The 23,432-nt window shown below is 50.2% G+C and overlaps 1 protein-coding gene across 1 annotated transcript; it reads right to left on the reverse strand.

Annotated features, from left to right (window-relative positions):
• Nucleotides 1-744: 744 nt before the first annotated feature.
• Nucleotides 745-22,611, reverse strand: FAM83D (family with sequence similarity 83 member D). The gene is made up of 4 exons (XM_041732149.1): nucleotides 22,079-22,611; nucleotides 10,201-10,368; nucleotides 4,994-5,118; nucleotides 745-2,228 (listed from the first exon to the last, which is right to left on the reverse strand). Exons 1-4 carry the CDS (start codon nucleotides 22,553-22,555, stop codon nucleotides 1,244-1,246), a joined length of 1,755 nt encoding a protein of 584 aa, XP_041588083.1. The 5' UTR covers nucleotides 22,556-22,611; the 3' UTR covers nucleotides 745-1,243.
• Nucleotides 22,612-23,432: the final 821 nt, after the last annotated feature.

Here is a 23,432-nt window from a genome sequence, read left to right on the forward strand (position 1 = left end):
CCAGCAAATAACCTTGGTGACCATAATGGAGGCCTGGTGCACATGAAAACCCACAGGCATGCTCACAATTGGGTGCATTAGCATGTGCCTATGTGGCAGACAACACCCTTCCCTATTACAGATCTCTTTTGCTTTGGCCAAATCAGGAGGAGGAAGCTACCGTTTAATTCTCGTGCTTTGGTCTGTCCACACCAACAAGACTGGGCAAAAACAGGATTCCCCAGCCATACCGATCCTGATTAGCAGGGTGTAGAAACCAGTTGCATGGCCTGCCACCAGACCAGGAATCTGGGATAATTGTCAGTGTCCTCTTCTGCCCCTGCTCCAGGATATTAGATTGCTAAATCATTGTCAATACACCCATCTGATGAAATGAGGCCCATGGGGCCACTAGAATTAATATCAGGGATGAATCCAGGAATGCACATGAGGCCGCCTTGGACAGAAAAGCAGAGAACCAAGGTTCTTGTCTAAATAGCTCAAGGTTTTTCCTTGAAGAAAAGACAAGCAGAGCACATGAAAAGACCTGCAGTTCCTGGCAAGTTCCCTCCTTCGAACTAAACAGTAACACTGACATTCCTATCACTAAGGAAGGCACAACCCTGACACTTAATTTTATGTCTTCTAACTTTTAGGTGGGTATTTTCTCTTTCAACACTTTGGATCATCTACTTCTTCCCCATCCCAACACTATTAAAAAAAAAAAAAAAAAACCTGCAAAAATAGCTATTTCATGCATTTACTTGTGACACCCCCAGGGTTAAAGGGAAAAGTGTCAGACAGGAAAAATAATACTCGAGCAGTCACCACACAAAGGTTGTTTATATTTATTTAATGCTAAGAACATAGATATCTTAAAGAAAAGACAGACAATATGGTGTCTTCTAAGCAGGATTTTGATCACAAAAATTGGTGTTCAAATCTCTAAAACAGAAGAGCACACAAATCTAGAAAAAAAACAAAACAAAACAAAACATATCTTCTCTCTTACCTGAATTAACCTGAGAACCCTAAACACTCCCTTTAAGAGATATCAATATCAAAGTAGTGCAAAGAAACTGAAAACTCATAGTGTTTCAACCATAAAACCAACACCTGGTTTATACGTGACAAAAATAGGATAAAAACATGTAAAATAATGTGCAGTTTATAGAACTCAGAGAACATCGGAGTGACCAAAGGTCAAGGGAACAAGCTGTCAAGGTGGGTGGCTGGAGGACCCGGAGGGCTGAACGCTGAGCTTTCACTGGTAGGCGGGATACAATGCGATATCTCTCACAGCCAGCAGATTCACCGACGCTCTGGTAACATTTCCGGAATGAAAACCAAGGTAGTTCTCAGTCAGGAAGGTTCTCCTGGAGAGCATGGACAGCATGTTGTTGAGCCGGGACCTGATGCCAGCAAAGTGAAACTGGCGTTCTTGATTCAAGTTCCTAAAGGAGTCTCGTAAGCACAGATCCAAGTGGGGGGTGCCCCAGAACTTGGCATGTCCAGAGGGGATGAGGTCAGCAGCTCTGCTGGATGCTTGGGAGCCCAGCGAGCTGGCCACTGAGCCCTGGGAAGACACAGAGGAGGAAGACCTCAGGCTGGAAGATCTGGACACAGACATCCTGGATACTGGTGATCCTTCTTTAGACTGGGTGCCCTGAGAAAAGAGAACATTCTCGTCCATGTCAGTCTGGGTGGTGGCTGACGTGGACCGAACCACGGTTTGGGAGGTCGCGGCCCTGGTGGTGACCATGGTCTGGGTCCCCGCACACGCCGTGGCCATGCTGGCCTGGGTCGCTGCATCACTCCTGCTCACTGCTGGTGCCTCCTCTCCTGGCTCCGTCTGAGTGGCGGCCTCGGTCATCCTCCTGCCCTCTGGTTTGTCCCTGAGGCCATTGAGGTCCTCGTCACTGACAGTAGAGGACTCGGAACCGTGGCGCCTGGCCTCTGCCTTGCCTTCAGCAGGCGCCTCATACCCCAGCTCGGCCTTCTTGGGGGTGCTTGAGAGCCGGGCCAGCCGCAGGCGCAGCAGGCCGCCCAACGTGAGCTCCTTAGCCAGGGGCTTCCGGTCGACTAGATGGTCGAACCTGCCACTGATCTGGAAGTCAGAGAGCAGCTTGGAGCTGATGGGCTTCGACTCTGCGTACAGGATTCGGAACTCCAGATCAAAGTGTTCAACCACTTGGCCAGACAGGATGACCAAGTTACTGCTATTTAATTTGCCATCTGTCCACGTAAAACTTAATTAAGGATTAAAAACAAACAAAGAGAAGCTGGTAAGGATGAGCAATCTCTTTACTGTTTACTTACTGTCAAACTGAACAATAAACCCCAGGTATCCTGCTCCAGGAGTCACGGCTGGGGTGACAGCGCACACCTACCAAGTAGTGTAAATCCAACTGGCCTCACTCCAGTATACAACATAGGTATGCACTAAGAGAAGTTAAAAGGCCAGCTGTTTAACCAACACACTAAGACCTACACCTCCTCAGCCTCAGGATTTCTTTTTTTTTTTTTTTAATTTTTATTTATTTATGATAGTCACAGAGAGAGAGAGAGAGGCAGAGACACAGGCAGAGGGAGAAGCAGGCTCCATGCACTGGGAGCCCGACGTGGGATTCGATCCCGGGTCTCCAGGATCGCGCCCTGGGCCAAAGGCAGGCGCCAAACTGCTGCGCCACCCAGGGATCCCAGCCTCAGGATTTCTAAAAACTAGAAAGGACTAGAAGTGAGGAAACTAGCTAGTGATGTCACAATGGGAAGCTAGTGGTAGACCCTAGACTAGACCCCAGTCATTAAGAATGGCTAGCATAGAGCAGCCCTGGTGGCTCTGCAGTTTAGCATCACCTTCAGCCCAGGGTATGATCCTGGGGACCCGGAATCGTCCCACATCAGGCTCCCTGCATGGAGCCTACTTCTCCCTCTGCCTGTGTCTCTGCCTCTCTCTCTCTCTCTGTGTGTGTGTGTGTCTCCTGAATAAATAAATTAAATCTTAAGAAAAAAAAAAAGAATGGCTAGTAGAGTGCTCCTCCAATACTGCCACTTCCAAAGGGAGATGGTATTGTCCTTCTAAGGATGACACTGTTGATTCAGAATTAGTGGTCCTGCCTGTCCAGCATCCCTCCTCCTTCCTCTAGTACCAGAACCCCACCCACCCCAACTAATTTTTCAAGGACTGATGACAGTGCAAACAAAAAGAAAGTCTCTCTCTTTGGGAGATAGCTACTAATGGCTATGTAAGTAAGCCTGGATCTTTGCCTTCAAAGGGATAGCCTGACTGAGAATAAAGATCAGCTAGAGAAAAGCAGAGCCAGGGGACAATATTCTGATAAAGGTATGCCCTCCAGGTCAAGACGAGCTGAAAACCAACTGCACCTTTCTACACTTCCAAGTTATGGGACTCAATAAATTTTATTTTGCATAAAGTAGTTTGAACTAGCTTTCTACACTTGCAATCACCCCAATGATAAAAAAGTTTGTATTAAGAATAGGATGTTTTAAATGAGAGATCATAGAATATAGCATCATCTCTGTCTCTGGCAACCAAGGATCCCTGCTAATGCAATTACCTTGAGAATGGCCTTCGAAGCCTTAGAAGAAAGACTCTTTTGGAAACCCTCAGTGAGGGTTGAAATTGAAAACCCTCAATCATGCAAACAAGACACCTACCCAACACCAGGATCATGAAATGCTCTCAACAAATAGAAGCTACCATCCTCATCCTCATAGGTAGCATATTTCTTTTATAGAGAGTAATGTAATTTTTATATATTTTAGAATAGCCAAAAACCATTCAAGACTAAGTTTGCATAACATAGATAAAGCCTATTTTGGGTGAAAATCTAGTTTCCTCCAGTTATTTATAAACGTCTTATGAAAGGAGGTCTCAAGGAAGAGTGTGAATTTTGCTCTGAGCAACAACAGTACTGTCTGAAAAGACAGGCATTGCAAGTTTCTTGATCCAACCGTCTCAGCTTCCAAAACTCTTTTCATGGCTGCCTTTACCCAGGGCTGACACATAATCATAACCCAGAGATGCATGTTTTTTCCAAAAGGAGTTTTTCTTTTATAAACTCAAGACATACCTCATGCACTCCACCAATCTTTTTTTTTTAATTTTTTTATTTTATTTTATTTTATTTTATTTTTATTCATGATAGTCACAGAGAAAGGAGAGAGAGGCAGAGACACAGGCAGAGGGAGAAGCGGGCTCCATGCCAGGAGCCTGATGTGGGACTCGATCCCGGGACCCTGGGATCGCGCCCTGGGCCAAAGGCAGGCGCTAAACCGCTGAGCCACCCAGGGATCCCTACACTCCACCAATCTCACTCACAGACACACCACCATCAGAACCACATAAGTAAACATGGTATGTCTTCACTTCTGGAGATCAGTGTTAACCACTCATCTCCTCCCTCTTCAACTTCCCAGCACCCTGCTGTAAAGTGCCACTGCCAAGGAGAGACTTCAAAGGTAGGGCCAGAAACAGGGACCAGGACTTTTGAAACCCAATTACAAGGTTACCAGGCTTGAAGGAAGGTGAAGGATTTAAGGGTAAGGTGACAGCTTCAGCTGTCCTCCACACTGATGCCGAGGCCTGCGACTGCCCCTACCTACAAGTGAGCAGGGACAAGGGGTAGGGGATGGTCAAAGGTCCCAAGGAAAAGAATTTGAGACCGCTCCTGTCACTGGTGACTCCCAGTGACTCCCACTGTAGGCCTGACCGAGGCTGGAATCAAGGACTCGTTCACTGGGGGTCTCCAGGCAAGTTTCAACATCTGTACTTTAGTTTTGTGGCCCATAGGGCAGGGCAGGTGACCCCACACCCAGACCACCTTCTGCAGGAAGAGGCTCTGACTCATGTACTCACACCCGCAGATGCACACCTATCAGAATGCTTGGCCACAAAGGCTCCCATTGAGAGGAAAAAGCCATTTTTACCTTTATATAGCACACGCCTCCTCCAAAGGTTAGAGTAGCAAGCATGGGCAGGCTAGAGACTTACCTATAGGAGCCCGTAGCCACTCGAATGCCATCAATCAGCGTGAACTTTTCATGAACCTGCCCAACTATCTTAGTTCCTGACCTCGCATAGTATGTATTTCCAGTAATGGTCCGAACAGTCATCAGCTGTCAGCAGGGAATGGGAGAAAAAGAAACAATCCAGTGAGCAAATGATTAAGAGGGCTTGGTTTACAATTCCTGAACAGACACGCTCGTTGGCAAAGGAGCGGCCCCTAGTCCCCTTCAGTAACAGCCTACCCGGCACACTAGCCAGCATGCTTGTGACCCCAGTAATGCGGACTTGGCTGATGCGACTTGGTCTTCTTGTGTGCCCTTGGCTTACACTGACTTTTGAGACTCACAAAAGAAGACTCACTTTTGAGGAAAGGACACAAGAGAATCCAAGAAGTGATTCTGAAACAAAATGTGGGGAATAAAATCCTCAAAGAAAACATACTAGTAATAAATATCATTTTAACAAAGGCTTAAAGAAGCTAAGCTGGTATTTCCCCTGCCCTTTTACTTAACAGCATCAGTTAATGAATAACAGCCCATCCCCAGGTACCCCACAGAACAGGACAAGCCCTCTCTAACACGAGACTTCCAAGGCTGAACACTCATAGCACACATGGCTTAATTAGCAATATCACATCTAAGAACGAGTTTACCAAAAGGGCACCAATACACTGGGGCCCCATGGGGCCTCTGTAGGCATAATTACCCTCGTCAAAGGATGCACAGAAACTTATATACAATGGTATGTAAAATATCAAGACCATCTGCATTCTTTGGAGCAAATCAGTACCATAGGAACTATATACCTTTAGAAATCCTACATGATCCAAAGGAAATGTTAAAAATTTTCATTTAATTCTCTCAAGTCCTTCAGTGAGTGACTGGTTAAACAAAGTGTGCTACCACCATGCCACATGATTCGACTCAGCATTAGAAACAACAAGCTACTGATACACACAACAATTTGGGCAGATCTCAAGGGTACTGTGCAGGATGAAGAAAGCCTATCTCCAAGGCCACATACAGGGGCGCCTGGGTGGTACAGTCGGTTAAGCATCTGACTCTTGGTTTGGACTCAGGTCATGATCTCAGGATCGAGAGATCAAGCTCCATGTCAACCTCTGTGCTCAACACAGAATCTGCTTCAGATTCTCTCTCTCCTCTTTCTGCCCCTTTCCCCTCTTGCACACGTACACTCTCTAAAATAAATGTCTTGAAAAAAAAAACCTCACAGACTGTATGATTCCATTTAGAGGACATTCTCTAAATGACAAAATTATAGATGAGGAACAAACTACTAGTTGCCAGGGGTTAAAAATGAGGAGGAGGGCACAGAGAGAGGAGGAGATGCGACCATAATGGAAGCAAGAGGGAGATCACTGTGATAGAACAGTTCTGCATTGTGGTACACATATGTCCACAGGTGATAAAATGGCATGGAACTTTAGGCACACATTGTACCAATGCCAATTTCCAGCCTTTGATTTTGTATTATGGTACATAAGATGTAACCACTGGGGAAAACTGGATGAAGGAAACATGGAAACCTCAATCACCTTTGCAGCTTCAGTGAATCTGTCATTATTTCAAAATGCAAACAAAAGACAAAACAAAAACACTATGCTATGACATAACATCACTTCTGTGGTCTTATCAAAACAAATAATCTGAAATTGGCCATGAGGCAATGTCAGACAAACCCAAATTTTATAGAACACTGGCTAGTGTTCTTCAAGAGCATCAAGACCCTAAAAGACAAAGGAAGACAGAGGAATAGTTCCAGATGAGAGGATGCTAAGGAGACACGACAACCCAATGGGGGATATGGTCCTGGGTTGGATCCTGGACAAGATAAAGGGTATTCGTGGAATGATCAATGAGATCAGTAAGGTCTGTAGAGGAGATAATAGTATTAGATCAAATTTATTTCTCAATTTTGCAATTCACACGAAGGCTTGTTAATATGTTCACATCTAGACAGTTTGGGCAAAGAGTATTCAGGAATTCCCTATATTTGGGGGCACCTGGCTGGCTCAGTTGATAGAGCATGTGAGATAATAGAGGAGATAATAGTATTAGATCAAATTTATTTCTCAATTTTGCAATTCACACGAAGGCTTGTTAATATGTTCACATCTAGACAGTTTGGGCAAAGAGTATTCAGGAATTCCCTATATTTGGGGGCACCTGGCTGGCTCAGTTGATAGAGCATGTGACTCTTGATCTCAGGGTTGTTGAGTTCAAGTCCCATGTTGGACATAGTGTCTACTTAAAAAACAAATTTTAAAAAAAGGAATTCCTTATATTTGTAACTCCTTTGTCAATCAAATTATTTTAAAATAAAATTAAACAAACTAGGAACTTCCATAGAGGTACACACTGGAGCAGGCGAGGGCAAGGTGAGGGTCTTCCTGGAGGAGAGGCTGATTCCTGATCCAAGCTTTATAAGCATTAAAAAATATCACTATGGGTGTAGCTAGGCATGGTTGTGTGTATCTTTCCCTTTGGCACTTACCTGAATATAGTACAGGCCTCTGTGATTGTGGCCAAAGCACTTTTGCATGTCTACACACAAATATGTGACCAAGTTCCTATAGACAGGACACTCTGCATTCAGAACCAGTTGCAGAGCCAGGGCGCAGCGGAGGTCAGCCCCCCGGGATGAGGGTACAGATTCCCCAGCAGACATACTCCAGTGAGAGAAGCACCAGAGAAGACGGTGCTTCTCTAGGAAGTAGTTAAGACACTATGAATATTACTGAGTCCAATGGTACAGACCCTGCTTCGACTCTTCCCGAGGGCAGCAATCAATAGTGTGCAACTGAGTCGGTAGGTAATGCTAGATTTCTGCCGAGTAGATGGTTCTGAGCCAGTCTCCCGATCAGAACTGTGGCCAGAGCCACTCCGTGATTTTCCCACTGCTAGCACACACAGCCTTAGTTTCAGATAGGGAGCCTCGGGTTTCCACGGCGGCATCCTGCATTGCTTTGCCTGGCTCTGGGTAAGAGCAGTCAGTCTGGATGTTTGGCCGGATGATAATGTGCTTTTTCTGTGCTCACGTGCATTTTCCTGGAGTCCACCTGGCCTCTGGTTTCAACTACTGCTGGGTCACACAGCTGGCTCATTTCATTCTGGTTCCAAGCTCTAATTCTACCTCCACCATGAATTTGCTTTGTAGCAGCAGCTACAAGTAACTACCTAATTAAATCCAATCCTTAGGTTCCTCATTAGGGAAAACCACCCCCAAAAACTCTTGGAGAAGTTAAATGGCCAAATTTTGTAGACCAAGTTACTTGATAATACCAAGGTGGCAGGCTGACATCCACTATGCAAGTAGCCAGTGGCCAAAGCCCAAATTCTTAGTTTGGTTTGTTTACTGCTTTATTTCCAGAACACTTAAGTGGCTCAGAGAAGGTGACGAACCAATGATGAATTAAGCCCCAAAATCAGGGCTCACATTAAGATACCTGATTTAAAAAGATGAAGAACAAATATGATCATTTTTCTTGCCTCTTTCCACTACAGAGAACAAGCTAGCTGACTTATGTAAGCTTACATTTAACTACTTAAATTCAAATTACTTTCATGCTCAAAGGACATAGAAAGCCTTTTTTTTTAAAGATTTTATTTATTTATTTGAGAGAGATAGCATGAGGGGGGAGACAGAGGGAGAAGGAGAAGCAGGTTCCTGGCCCATCAAGAAGTCCCACAAGCGTCTCTATCCCAGGACCGGGGGATCTTGACCCAAGCTATAGCAGATGCTTAGCCGACTGAGCCACCCAGGTGCCCTAAGCCTAATTTTAGAATAACAAGAACCAACAGGCAGCACCTGACATGGTCAAGAACAGTGGGACTAGAGGCAGGCAGGTCCACCCACCCTATCCCACTCCTTTCTCATTATAGACACTGGACTCTCTGGGCCACCACTTCCCCAACAGAGTGGCCATGAGGACTAAGTCACAGAGCATTTGTCAGGAGCCTAGGACAGTGCCAAGAACAAAGCAGAGGCTCTATCAGTGGTGGCCCTGCCCCTGCTTCTGTCAAAAGCAGCACGTTTAAGGCACCTCAGGCTGCCAAGAACTAAGCTCCTGGTTAGGCAGGAGCACGACACGAGGGGCAAGGCAAGGTTTGAGTCCTGACTCTGTGGTTTCTTTTTTTTTCCTAGTCGTGGTGGTAATTTTTTTAAATTTATTTAAATTTAATCAACACATAGCATATTATTAGTTTCAGAGATAGAGGTCAGTGATTCATCATCTCATATAACACCCAGTGCTCATAACATCACATGTCCTCCTTAATGCCCATCACCCAGTTACATATCCCTCCACCCCCTCCTCTCCAGCAACTCTAAGTTTGTTTCCTATGATTAAGTCTCTTATAGGGGCCTCTGGGTGGCTCAGTGGTTGAGCGCCTGCCTTTGGCTCAGGGATCCTGGGATCCCCCAGGATCAAATCCTGCATTGGGCTCTTTGCAGGGAGGCTGCTTCTCCCTCTGCCTATATCTCTGCCTCTTTCTCTGTGTCTCTCATGAATGAATAAATAAAATCTTAAAAAAAATAATCTCTTATGGTTTGTCTTCCTCTCTGATTTAATCATTTTTATTTTTCCCTCCCTTCCCATATGTTCCTGTTGTTTCTTAAATTCCACAAGTGAAATCATGTGATAGTTGTCTTTCTCTGACTGACTTATTTCGCTTATATAATGCCCTCTAGTTCCAACCACGTTGTTGCAAATGGCAAGATTTCTTTTTTTTTTTTTTTTGATGGCTAAGTAATATTTCAATGTATATATATTATCTTCCTTATCCATTCATCTGTCGATGGACAGCTGGGCTCTTTCCGTAGTTTGGCTATTGTGGACATTGCTGCTATAAACATTGGGGTGCAGGTGCCCCTTCAGATCACTATATTTGTATCTTTGGGGTAAATCCCTAGTAGTGTAATTGCTGGATCATAAGGTAACTCTATTTTTAACTTCTTTAGGAACCTCCATACTGTTTTCCAGAGTGGCTGCACCAGCTTGCATACCCTAGGGTTTCTTTTCTGTGAGATTTCAGGCATATGGTTTTGCTCGTGGCCTCAGCTGCCTCTTCTGGAATGGAGATCCCCCACCCACCACCGTACAGACCGTGTAGGTCTCAGACACTCAGTCGTCACTGCTGATTGTGGGGAGACTAGAAATGTGTAACACAAACCTTCTCCTGCTCAGGATGCACTTTCAGATCCATGCACATATCCAAAAACTGCGAGAGCAGAGCTTGGTCCAGAAGGATATAGACAGCGACTCCCTGTTTCCGACTTATTTCCTGCAGGTCCTTGAAGATGTCAATGTCCGTGAAAACATCCATCACCACCGCAATCACCTACAGAGTGAGGCAACATAGGGAAGAGCAAGCTGTCAGCTCATAGGAACACCAGCTTACAGCTTACTGACCAGACTCTGGAGCCCATCCCAGAGCCGGGAAAGACTCCCTGCCCACCTTCTGCACTACTGGTTTGTCCCTAACCATGGATACATCCATCTCCAAAGACACTTGGGCCATCGTACCCTATACATCCAGACTTGGCTCAACTTAACCCCCGGACCACCTCCCAGCCACTGTCCTCCGCACTGCCTCAGACAAGTCCTTTCTTGTCCCTAACACCATATCTCCATTCATGCCTGTTGCTCAATCTTCCACACTCAGCATCAGACTACAGTTCACAGCTGCCTGAGCCATGCAGCCCTAGGCAGATTACAGTTATTTCCAACGTCTGGCCCTGAGTCTGCAAACTAAGTGTACGGTCAGAATTAAATGACTATGTTACATAAAGTGCAAGGTACAAAAGATCCCTCAAGTATCTGTTCATTGATTCCTTTCACCAGTCCAGGGTAGGAGCCGTCCAGACAGTTCAACACAGGAGGCATTTGCCAGCTCCTGGCTTTCCTTGCTGGGAACAGGCTGCTCCAGGGGCCAAGCCTCTCATCATGCCCTCTGCAGGTTTAGGAGTGGGGCATTCAGTGAAGTCCTGGCAGGGCTGTGGTGTGTAGGCTTAGTACAAGTCCCTGAAAACCAAGCCAGAGCCAGGGCCTGAGCCAAGGCCTGGAGCCAAGGAGACAGCTCCCTGAGCCAGCATTAAGAGCAGCCTGGGCTGGAAGGGGGGTCTCCCTCCTCCTCACTTCAGCAGTAAAAACTTGTGTGTCTTCAGACATTAACTCCTTTTCTGAACGTTAAGGCATTTATTTATGGGTCTCACATCTCCTACTGGAATGGAGGCCCTGGAATGGGATGGATTCAGATCTGTGTCCCCCAGAGGACTCAGGAAAGCACCTGATAGCCATGATCCCTTAAGGAGGGGAATGTTCAAGAACCAACACAGAGACAAACAGGAGATTCTCTGGTCTTTCTCCAATATCCTAGTCTCACCTACCAGGATGAGGGATCATGAAACACCAGCTTCCGGAAAGTCACTGCTATGAGGAGTCTGGAAAGACCAATTTCTCTCTATGGCTGCCTTCCTCACTGCCTCTCACCACCCCACCCACCCCCCAGTGTTGATGAACCCCCAACTGTTGAGCTATTATTGGGGAAGGGTTTGGCTAAAACCCCCAGACACAATTTTTTAAAATAAGTGTTTTTTGGTTTGCTTTTTTTAAAGTAGGCTCCATGCCCACCACGGGGCTTGAACTCACAACCCTGAGACTGAGAGTTGCACACTCTGCAGACTAACCCAGCCAGGTGCCCTGAAAATCAGTATTCTCTCTGAATTGGTGGCATCATCAGAAGTTTACATCCTCCATGGGATGTCTGGGTAGCTCAGTGGTTGAGCACCTGCCTTAGGCTCATGGTGTGATCCTGGGTTCTGGGATCGAGTTCCACAACAGGCTCCCCACAAGGAGTCTGCTTCTTCCTCTGCCTATGTCTCTGCTTCTCTCTGTGTCTCTCATGAATAATTAAATCTTTAAAAGAAGTATACATCCTCCCATGTGGTTTTAGGCACCCCAGGCAGAGTTGTATCCAGCTCATCTAACATAGTGGACAAAGGCAGAAAGGCCTGGGCATCAATCCAAGCTCTGGAGCACACTAGCTGTGTGACCCTAGGCAAGTTCTTCGCTGTCTGAGCCTCAGTTTCCTCCTCTGGAAGAGATGGATAATAATAGCATCTACGTCTAAGGGCTGTCGTGAGGATTACATGAGACAAAGACGAAAAGGGCTTAGCTCAGACATAACGCAGGTGCTCCATCAAGCAGCCAGCACCTCTTCAGAGTCTGCTGTGAGCCAAACCCCCGGCTAGGCAGAAAAACAGCTATAAAGAATCTGACAGATACTGGACTTATCTGCAAAGGGGGGACAAGGGATGCAGGCAGGCAAAATGAGGCAATTTCATCAGGGGAACTTGAGGACAGGAGGAGACAGTGAGGCCCCTCCCTTGCTGTGGTGCAGGTGCTACAGGTACACAATTGTTTACCAGAGCAAAGGATTCCTGGAGAAGAGGGCCTTTGAGCTGAATCACAAATAAGGACCCAATTTGGACATTTTTATTTTTCAGATTCAGCAATGTTTAGGAGGACTCACAGCTGAAGACGTGAAGAGGAGGGCAATGGAACAGAAAACCATGTGGCAGCAGAGGGAGAGGCAAGAAATGATGGGGTAGGGGCCAGTGTGGCCAGAACGAAGAACATGTGTGAGAGGGAACAGCAGGACCTGGCTGAGGGCCTTCAGGTGAGCCAGATGGTGGAGGGCCTGAGTGCCAACCAGAACCATCACCAAACAGGAAATGGAGGGGGAGGTTTAAAAAGAGAAAAGGGAGGGGGGCGGGGGAGGACGCCTGGGTGGCAGCTGAGGGTGTGATCCTGGGATCCGGGATCCAGTCCTGCATTGGGCTCCCTTGGCGGGGAGCCTGCTTCTCCCTCTGCCTCTGTCTCTTATGAATAAATACATCTTTAAAAAAAAAGAGTAAAGAGGGGTGCATGGGGGGCTCAGTTGGTGAAGCACCTGCCTTGGGCTGAGGTCATGGTCCCAGGGCCCTGCGTCAGGCCCCCTGCTCAGCAGAGTCTCCCTCTCCCCTTTCCCCCGCTTGTGTTTTCATGCACTCTCTCTCTCAAATGAATAAAAAATCTTTTAAAAATGTAAGAGTAAGGGGCTCCAGGGGCACCTAGGTGGCTCAAACACCTGACTCTTGGTTTTGGCTCAGGTCATGATCTCAGGATTGTGAGATCGAGCCCCGGGTCAGGCTCCACACCCAGGCAAAGGTTCTCTTTCTCCGTCTGCCCCTCCCCATTCTACCCCCCAAAAAGAGTAAGGAGTTTGAAGTAGTGAACCCAACAGTAGTGGCTAATAGAAGATAGGTTGGTGCAGGCTGGAGGTCTGGCCCCATCTCCTACAACGCAGAAGGCACTCAGATATTTTTATTTTTCAGATTCAGCAATGTTTAGGAGGACTCACAGCTGAAGGAAGAAAAATCAGTGGTAGAGGCTTCCATGACAGGCCAGGCAGGAAGCAACAAGGGCTGCAGAGAAGGGAAGGAGCCCATGCAAAGAGCCCGGCAGCCGACTATGCAGGCTGGAGGGGAGGGGGGGTATGCTGGGGGGAGGCAGAGGCACACTCATCTCCACATAAACAGAAAACACCCAACAGGCCTGAGAGAAAGGCTATGGAAGGCATCGGGAGCAGCAGTAAAACCTTCAGAGGACTGAACGTACTCACACAGGATTGTGTGCAGAGCTCACAAGAGAAAGCTCAGAGCCAAGGCTCATTCTCTGACCTCAAGAAAGCCAGGCCAATGAGGGACACAGAGGACGCCCAGTCTGACGGGGCTGGTGGTCGTGCACCCAGCTTGCCCATGGAAGGGACCGAGAAACCCTGCCTGGCTGGCCGGCTTAGAAACCGGGACCCAGGCCTGGAGGCAGGGACCCAGGAGCAGGGCCCAGAGAGTAAGGCGCCTACTAAACTGGACTTTGATTCACCACTTATCAAAACAAATGTACAAACACCGCCTTTGTTAGGTGGTGAGTACCTATCCAATTAGCTATTGGTTTGTTTGGTTTTAAAGGCCCAGCCTTTCCTGTACATGTTGAAAATAATTGGATTTGAACGCTAGGTGTTTAGAGGGTGGATGGAGGTATTTCTCTCCATACCTTCCCTGTACCCATCCCCTCCTGTCTTACCAGAGCAGAAGGCTTGCAACAGAGAAGAGCCCACCCCACTCCCCTATCACCTCCCCACTCCAGCCCTGTGCAGTCAAGTCCCGTAGACTACACTAGACCTGAGGTCCCTCAAACCTCTGAACGGACACTCTCTCCACCAAGCTCAGCAACAGCCTGGACTCATTCACGGGCCAGCTGAGTACCTGCTTTCCAAGGCTAGACTCGTGTCCTAGGTGCTACTTTCCTGCTGCAGGTTGCTGGGCCCTGGAAGGACACCTGGACTTAGAACCAGCCATTGCTCCCACTCCCTGACACATCACATGTGATGGACAAGGGAGAGACACATCTGGAAAGTGGGCATCCCATGCCCATCAAGCCCTTCCCCCCCACCCCAGTCACTATCCCAGCCTGTGCTGTAAAGGGCCTGCCCAACCTCTAAGGGTTAGAAAGCTCTAAAAAGGGGGGCTTCTGAGCGTCTATTCAAGGTCAATCCCCATTGGCAACTCGGTGCGAATCAGTCACTATGTAATATGCGAGGAGGAAACATCCCACTGCCAGAAGCTGTCACTCAGTACCCTACAGTTCCTGCACTTCTCCAGCCACATCTAGAGCAGCCACACCTGTGTCAAGTCCCACAGCATGCTCGCAGGTAACAACCCTCATCCGGTCACTCCAACTACCCCTTGGTGATTTAAACCAAGGGACCCAGTGATCCACGGCTATACAGCAACTACCATGCTATTCTCAGTCTTCGGGATGAGCACAAACCGTTTCTGTTCATTTTCACATGATCTGGGAAGCTTTTCCATCGGCTTTCTTGCACAAAAGCTCTAAAGAGATATCTCGGGATTTCAAAACCCCAGTAATTATCTCTGGTTTCCTGATGAGAAAAATAAAGCTTGGAGCAGTTAGGTAACTTGTTCACAGTGACACACTTAAGCAAAGGCGGGAGCTGGAATCCCAGCCCAGGTCTGGGCGACTCCAGAGCCACCTATTAAGAGTGTTAGATTACATAGGATTCTAAACAAGTCTAAGGTTTAGTGTCCAAGGGGTTGAGAGCTCGGAATACAACCTGAAAGGATCAGTACCGTATTTCACAAAGGACATGGGATGGATCCCATCAGGAGACGATGACAAATGACACGAAATAGTTCACAGATGGAATGTTAAGGAAGCCTGGAAGCCCCAGCCCTAGAAAGGAAGCCCCTTCTCTCTGCAGGTGGTACTGCCGAGTAACCCAGAATGCACTTCATCAGGAAACCTGGGGAACACAGGCATTGGGTGAACGGGCTGCAGAGGCGGACCTAGACGTGGGTGCTGGCTCCTCCACCTTCCAGCACCACGGACCCTCCGGCAAGATACTTAAGTTCTGCTTCCTTCTGTTTGCAAATACTACTGCCTGTCCGCGGGTTCAGCCCAGAGAGAACCCCGGCCGGCCCCCGGCACACAGGAAGCCCTCACACGGCAGCATGTGAGTCTAATCCCCAGTTTTGCCACTATCCCCAGGCAGGTGGTTCTCCCCGATATCAGCGCCCTCTAGCTGGGTGGTGTAGGGCCCCTTGTTCCAGCTCTCCCTCTGCCAGAAGCGGGAAGTTCCCGTCCATCACCCCTTCTTCCCACACCTGTCTCCTTCCCCTCCCACCGCAGCCAGAAAGCACAGGCACCTGAGCCACATGTGTGGAGTTCTACCCCAGGTCTGTGCACACTAAGAGAGCCTCGGCCTGCCCGGCGACAGCCCGGCTGCTGAACTTCACACTGACCACGTGCCACTCAGATCCAGTTCCCTCGGGTCCCCCAGTGCCCTTGCCACCTATGCTTCTGGACACCCTCATGCTCTCCCCATTCGTTACAGGTTTTAAATAAAACAGATATCACCTCCTTGAAATTTCTTGAAAAGTGTGTGACTCGGTATTATCTTCAGGGTTTAGAAACAAAGTAAATGTCCACCAAGGACCCGGAATTAGCGTGTGGGTGGTGTTTCCCCGCAGTCGTACAACTAACCACAGAAGCACCTGGACGGAGGCGCTGGCGTGGCCCAGGTCCGCAGTGTGCACCGCGCCTCTCCAGACAGGCAGGGAGCAGCGCCTGCCCTCGCGGACCCACCGGCAGCTGCGTCTCCTCCGGCGTGTTCCAGCATGAAGTACTTAGGCCAGCTAGGCTTTTAGAAAGCAGCAGCAACCAGAGGGGTTGGGGGGACTAAGGGGGCTATTGTTCTGAGTTCTCTTTATGTTCTATTTATGGAAAGCACTTACCTGGTTCCAAACTCTGATCTACAAAACAGGGTGTTTTCAGAGTCACCTACCCCCTATCCTCATCCCTGTGCCTCCTTTCTCCATCACGATGGTGACTTTGATCTGTCCTTGGATAGTCTTGCATTTTGCTAAATATAAATAAGTATGCCTACGTATGTACACACGTACTTTACCATCAACGATGTGTATTATGTATACACATGTGTGTGTTCATGTCCCCCCTGCAGGCAAGGCAGCATGTGATACACCACATTCTAGAGCAGTGCTGATCAACAGAACCTTCTGGGAACACAGGAATGTTCTATGTCTGTGCCATCCACATGGTAGCCACTAGCTACCAGCAGAGACTGAATACTTGAAATACAACTAAGATACACAGGAACCAGATTTTTCATATTTCATTTGAATTCAAATAAATTGAAATAGCTACAGATGGCTAATGGGGATGTCAATGGTTGGTGCAGCTCTAGACAGTCACAGGAAATAGAATAGCTCCTTTCCTAGAGCTGCCGGGGACTCCACCCCGCAGACGGGTCAGTTTACTCCCTGCTCCTCTACTGAAGGCCACTTCCACTCCTCCAGTCTCTCACTGTTGTAAATAGTGCCACAAACAAAAAGCCTATTGCACACGTCTATTCATGCTTCTGCCGGTGTGTCTCTGGAACAGACACACAGGTGCAGAGTCGATGGGTAAATGCAACTGAAATGTTCCTAGATATTCCCAAATTCCCCTCCACGGGCTCTACCACTTGCATCAGGATTTTTACAAAAGCCTGCATACTCAGTACTTTTTTTGGTGAGAGAACTGATCCCATATCCACAAAGGATCCAGGATGATCCTGCAGCTTCTCTATGTGACAGACATCAGAAAAGAACAAAGGAATAACAGCAGACAGAGCAGAAGGGTGGCTGCATGGCTGAGGGGAAGGGGGTGGGAGTCACTGTGCAATGGAGACAGAGCTTCAGTACGGGAAGATGACAGTCCTGAGGTGGACAGTGGCCATGGCTACAAAGATGTGAGTACACTTAATGCCACTTCATGGTAAAAATAGTAAATTTGGTGTATTTTACCACCACCATGACTTGAAAGAAAGAAAGAAAGAAAGAAAGAAAGAAAGAAAGAAAGAAAGAAAGAAAGAAAGAAAGAAAGAAAGAAAGAAAAAAGAAAAAGCCATCAATTTCAAAATCCTTCACCTGATACATAAAATCAAAAGAAGAGATAAAAAGTAGCAATGCTGTCTGGTGGGGTACATCCTACATTTGTGCCTCAGATAGACTTTCCAGGCCAGTGGTTCTTAACCAGGGGCAATTTCCTTCCCTAGGGGACATTTGGCAATTTCTTTAAATTGTGGTAAAATATATGATAGATCTGCCATCCTCATGATTTTCAGGGTATTTTCAGTGGCATTAGTTACATTCACAACATGTGCAATCACCAGGTCTGCTTCCAAAACCTTTTCATCACCTCAAACAGAAACTCTGTAACCTTTAAGCAATAGGTCCCTATCCCTCCTTGGGAGGGAGACTTCTTGAATATCCTGACTATTGGCGGGGTATTACTACTAGTGGGTAGCAGCCGGGGATGCTGCTCAGGATCCAATGCACAGGACAGCCCTCCAGGACAAAGAATTATCTGATCCAAAATATCAACAGTAGTAATATTGAGAAAGCCTGCTCTGGGCTGACTGGGGCATCCAGAACAGGAACTGATCACACCGGACAGATTCTACCGGAACTCAGAGGAGCATTAAGCAAGATCAGGAGGGCCCAAATTCTGATACATCCGCATGCACACCAGGGGCCTCCAACAGATTTCTCAGCGGCTACTCCTCCTGACAGGACGCTTCGTCACGCACTGCTTCTACTAATGCTCAGGTTATCAAATGGATGCCCAAGGGTGCCTCATTGCACAAGGGCCTCTTTGGAACACAGGCAGCTGGTAAGAACCGTGCCTCTGAGGGGTGTGGAACCTCCTGGCAGGATGAGCTTTGCCCAGGAACTCCCATTCAAAACCAGAAATACCCTTCAAGGACCACTGCAGAAACCCATCGCCCATCAAGGGCATGCAGCGCTTCCAGGGAAAGTCTCTACTCCAACCTGATTCACAGGGGCCAGAGTCCAGCCACACACCAATTCACATGGCAGCAGAGACAAAGAACAAAATGATTCATCAACTAACACAGCAGTACAGGGAAAGACTCCAGAGTAGGTGTGTCAGGGAAAAATCTTGTTCGGCTCAAAATGATTCTAAACGTTCCTTAGGAAGCCAACCTCTTGGCTCTCAAATGCAAAGCAGTATTTCCTCCAGCTTTGGTGAAGCTCAAGTGAGCACCGGGTCAGTAGTCAGCCTGCATTCAGAAGCCACGCTGCACATCCATCGTGCGTGTTTTAAATGCCGTGTCTCACTCATGTGGCGAAACGCCCAAACTTTGAAAGGCGCACAGAAACTGAGCCAATGGAGGGCCTGGCCGACTCACAGCCCCAGTCACACCTACTCTGGGACGAGAACTCGCCGAGTGGAAAGGCAGGTGGAATCACCCAAACGGTTTCGCCATCTCCTGTCCCGTCTCTCCCCTCCCCGCCAACTGTGCCAGACACCCCGCATGCAGCAGGAGTGCTGGGTGAGGACGAAACGGATCCAAAAACTGGCCGTCCGGGCTGCAAAGCTAGGATTAGACACTACCATTTCCCAAGTGCCTGCATCCTGACCACTCCAGGCTTCTTCCCCACAAGTGCAGAGGTAGTAGTACTGTCCTGGGCGTTTTGCCGATTATAGGACATGCATCGCGGAAACAAAATGTCCAGATCTTCAGAAACTGTTAAGAAGCTTCAGCCTGTTGAAACTTGTCAGGGTGCCATGAAACTTGTCAAGGTGCCAATCCTCCCGCATGGCAGGGAGTCCGTGTGGAGCAGTGGTTACGAGCACGGACTCCAGAGCTAGGCAGGCGGGCTGGAGCCCAGGTCTGTCCCCTACTAATCCTGTGATCTTGGGCAAGTTAACTGCCGGGTCTCTTCTTAATGTGGCCTCCTCCTAGCGGTGAGAGGGTAAATGGGAGAATCCTGGTAAAGGGGTTAGCACAGAAATTGACCCACTGGAAGTGCTCAATCCTACCAGCAGGTGCCTTCACCATCAGGACACGGATGCCTAATGGCTTCTCGTCTCATCCTGAACCAGCCTAAGACCTGCATCCTCACTGTCCTTGCTGCCACAGGTACATCAAAGGATGTGGCCAGAGTGACGGCGCCACTCCTGTGTCCACAAAGCACAGCTCTACCCAGAGCTGCAGTACTGGCCAAGCCACCAGATTAGCAGTTACCTCTGACCCCCAAAGGGCCTGTCCACCTGAGGACAGAGACAGTGCCTTATCTCCACTTGGCACAAGGCAGAACGTGGGGGCTGTCAGTGGCTAAGGGCTGCCGTTCCTCAGTTTGCATCCGGGCTCTGTCTCTCCCTAGCTCTGTGACCTTCGGGCAACTTCTCTATGCCTCGGCTCCATCATCTGTGGAATGGAGATAAGTGCACCTACCCTGGAATTATTTGGAACATTGTTTAGCAGAGAGCAGAGAGGAGATGGTCTCTGAGGCCTCAAGGTTAGCATGTCTCAAAGCCAACTCCTCTCCTGGTCCCAACTCTCAGTCTCGCTCTCTCCTGTAGACTAATTTGGTGGCCTTGCTGCCCACCCAAGCTAAAAAACCTCTCTCCTCCCCAACTCTGCCTCTCCCGTCTTCTCCTTGCCTATTCTCCTACCCCATTCCTCAACACCCTCCCAGGCTACTGAATGATCAAGTCCTGTTATTAAAACTGTTCCCCTACCCAACCAATCTAATGACACTCCTCTGTCAAAACCTTCAGTGGCTCCCCATTGCTCTTTAGCAGGCAAACCCTGGCTCTGGTCTCCCTTCAGCCTCCTCTTCTACCACTAACGCTCACATACTCTCTGCTCCAGCTGTGAGGAACCTGGCTGCTGTGTCCTTTCACCCTTCTGGGCCAGTCTCTATCCTCTGGCCTGGCAAGCCCCCAGCATCCTTCTAGACCCAACTCCAAGGTTACCGCCTCACCTGACACTTTCTGTCTGTAGCAACTTCCTTACCCATTCCATCAGCAGACTGTCAACTCTAAAGTGCAAGCATCATGCCCTTCACCTGTGGCCCCAGCCCCTGGCACAGCATCCGACACCCAGTAGGTGCTGAATGAGCAAGCAGTGTGGCACCTGGCAGAGATGCTGAAAATATCAATATCAATCGGACTTAAAGGTAACGCACCACCTTTCTCCACTAAAATCGCCCAGGTTCCAAATACAGAATCTTAAAGATATGAGTATGTAGCTAGACTACGGCACAGAACAGGGCAGGAGGTCCTAACCTGGAATGCCAGTATTAGAGAATGCCCTCAGAACAAAGGGAGGCTGAGCACCAGCCTCGAGCCCCTTCCAAGGCCAGCACGTGAGTTGAGTTTTCCCTCTGGCCTCAGCCCCAGGGCCCCTTTGCTGCCAATAAAAAGTAGAGCTAGGCAAGAGGTTAAGGCAATTCCTCCTTCTTTCATGGGGAGATCTGTTCATAATTCTTTTAACTTCCAAGTGCCCCAATTTTCCTCCTGGAAGCGAGCTCTAGAAATTCACCCCACCATCATGCCTTTCTCCATCTTTTTAAAATTGTCAAGCATCTGCGATGTCAAAAGGACCTTCAGCCTACCCACCACACCTACTCCCTCAAAGGCAAGGCACTAAGCCAGGCTACCTTCTACCCAATGCAACCCCATCAGGAAAAGCACAGAACCCTGGTGAGAGTCAGGGCTTGTTCCTGGACCCGATGCAGAGATCCTAAGCCACAGGTGCCCTGCTGACTCTAACCAAGGCCTGGCGCCTGGGGCTTTACCTGCCCGTGTGTCCCTGGCACAGTTGACAGCCAGGAAGATGGGCGCTGCCAGTGGGCGGCCAAGCTGGGTGGCAGCGAACGGGGCTCTGGACTAAGGCGCTGCAGCCACACCCACCCTGACCCCCCCCCCCCCCACCGTAGTGTGCTGCACACTTTCCCCCAGATCCCTGGGTCCCCAGCACCCTGCTGCAGCCAGACTGCCCACCCCACCCACAGTAAGACTCCAGACAACAGCACCAAAACCCACTGTGAAGAGAGATGACCCAAAGCAGGCTTATCTGCTTTTTAGACTGCCAACCGGAGCAGCCCCCCTGGTTCACAGAGACGGCCCTTCCTCCTCTGGCCTATGGCCGGCGGGAAAGAGGCAGGGTTCTCAGGCTAGCGCGGGAACGCGTGTGCTTTCTACAAGGAAGGACAGAGCCGTGGCTGGCGACAACGCCGACGCCCGCCGTGGCTGTCGCTGAGTGCAACCTCTCTGGGCTTCTTCCCTGGGGAATGCAACTCTTAGGAGCTGGGATCCGGTGTTGGCTGCCGGCCAGGAAAATCAGCAATCCGGTCTCTGGTTTTAACTGAAATGCAGAGCTGGAAGTAGTTCTGGTCCCCGCCCCCCACCCCGCCCCCGGGATGCGGCTCTCGGGAGCTGGACCTCGGACACAGCTCCCATCCCTGCGGGCTGAGGCTTCCCCCGTGTCCCTGTGCTCCAAGGGGAGGCAGGCGGGCGGGGGCCCCCGGAGCGCCCCCCCGGAGCGCCCCCCCCACCCCCGGCCCGTTTCCCGCCCTCGCGAGGGCCCCCGCGCCGGGCCCGAGGCGGGCGCTCACCTCCCGCGCGGCGCGGAGCTGCTGGCGCAGCGCGTCCTTGCAGCCGTGGGGGCCGCCGGAGCCCGCGCCGCGGGGCTGGAAGTGCGCCTCGACGCGCGTGGCGCCGCGATAGGCGCCCCGGTAGAAGGCGGGCCAGCCGAGCTCCAGCGCCGGCGGCTCCAGGTCCGACTGCTCCGGGAAGTAGGTGCCGGACGAGCAGTCGAGCGACGAGCCGAAGGAGTCCTCGGGCCCCGCCGCCGCGCCGCCCCGGCCGGGCCCCTCGGCCGCCCGCAGGACCGCGCGCACCTCCTCGCGGCTCAGGAAGCGGCTCAGGCGCTCGCGCCGCAGGAAGGCCTCGAAGGCGTCGGGGCCGCCCGCCACCAGCTCCTCGAGCGCCAGGCGCCGCGCCTCGCTGTACAGCTCGGCCGGGTTGGGCGGCCCGCAGGGCGACAGGCAGCTGGCGGGCAGCTCGTCCAGGCCCTCGCGGCGCGCAGCCATCGCGGCCCGGCGGGGATGCGCGGGGCGGGGATGCGCGGGGCTCGGGCGGGCGCGGGGCTCGGGCGGGCGCGGGCCTGCGGGCCGCTTATAGGCACCTTTGAATCCAACCGGCCCGCGGCCCGGGCCTCCCATTGGCTGTCGGTCCCGGCGGCCCCGCCCCCTGGCCTGCCATTGGCTGCCCCGCGGCCTGGCCCCGCCCCCGCCTCCGCGGCGGCTCTCGAGCGTGAGTCGCCGCGTGGGATCTAAACGCGGAGACCCCGCCCCGTCTCCGCCAGTAGTTCCCGCCGCCGGCCCGCGGGGAGCCGAGCTCTGCAGGGTCAGCCGAGCCCCAGGGGCGGCGCTGCCCAGGGCGGCGGGACGCAAGCCGGAGAGCGCGGCCCCCGCCGTCCTAGCGCGCCCCCTGCTGGCCGCGCGGCTCCTGGGCCCTCGGAGCCTGGGTGTGCGCCCCGCCCCGTAGCCGCAGCCCCCGCGTTTCCGTCATTGGTAAACCCCCTCGGGAAATACCCGCCCATCCTCAAACCTTCTCCTCGATCACACCTTCAGGTAGCTTTCCCTTTTCTCATTCCATCAGGTTTTTGGCCTGGCAATACCCGCAACCCCGCCTAAACCCCGCTCTCCGCCGACTTTCCACGTGCATCTGGGCACCTGTCGAGCGCTGGGGGAAAGAAAATGCAACCATGTGAATGAATTCACGATCTCACGGACGCCCGAAATATTTAAAACTATTTAAAAAAATTAAAGATCAGCGGTTGAGGGAGCATCTAACTTCGGTTCAGGGCATGATCCTGGGATCCGGATGGAGTCCCACATCAGGCTCTTTGCAGGGAGCCTGCCTCTCCCTCTGCCTGTGTCTCTGCCTCTCTCTGTGTCTCTCATG

This window comes from Vulpes lagopus, chromosome 18 (genome assembly GCF_018345385.1).
Source record: "Vulpes lagopus strain Blue_001 chromosome 18, ASM1834538v1, whole genome shotgun sequence".
NCBI classification, from domain to species: Eukaryota; Metazoa; Chordata; class Mammalia; order Carnivora; family Canidae; genus Vulpes; species Vulpes lagopus.

Bases quoted from the DNA above. Each gene is read 5' to 3' on its own strand.
- FAM83D (XM_041732149.1), bottom strand. From the start codon at position 22,555: ATGGCTGCGCGCCGCGAGGGCCTGGACGAGCTGCCCGCCAGCTGCCTG. The intron at 10,369-22,078 runs GTGAGCGCCCGC...CTCACTCTGTAG, and splicing joins AGCTCCGCGCCGCGCGGGAG to GTGATTGCGGTGGTGATGGA. The intron at 2,229-4,993 runs GTAAGTCTCTAG...TCCTTAATTAAG, and splicing joins GTGGCTACGGGCTCCTATAG to TTTTACGTGGACAGATGGCA.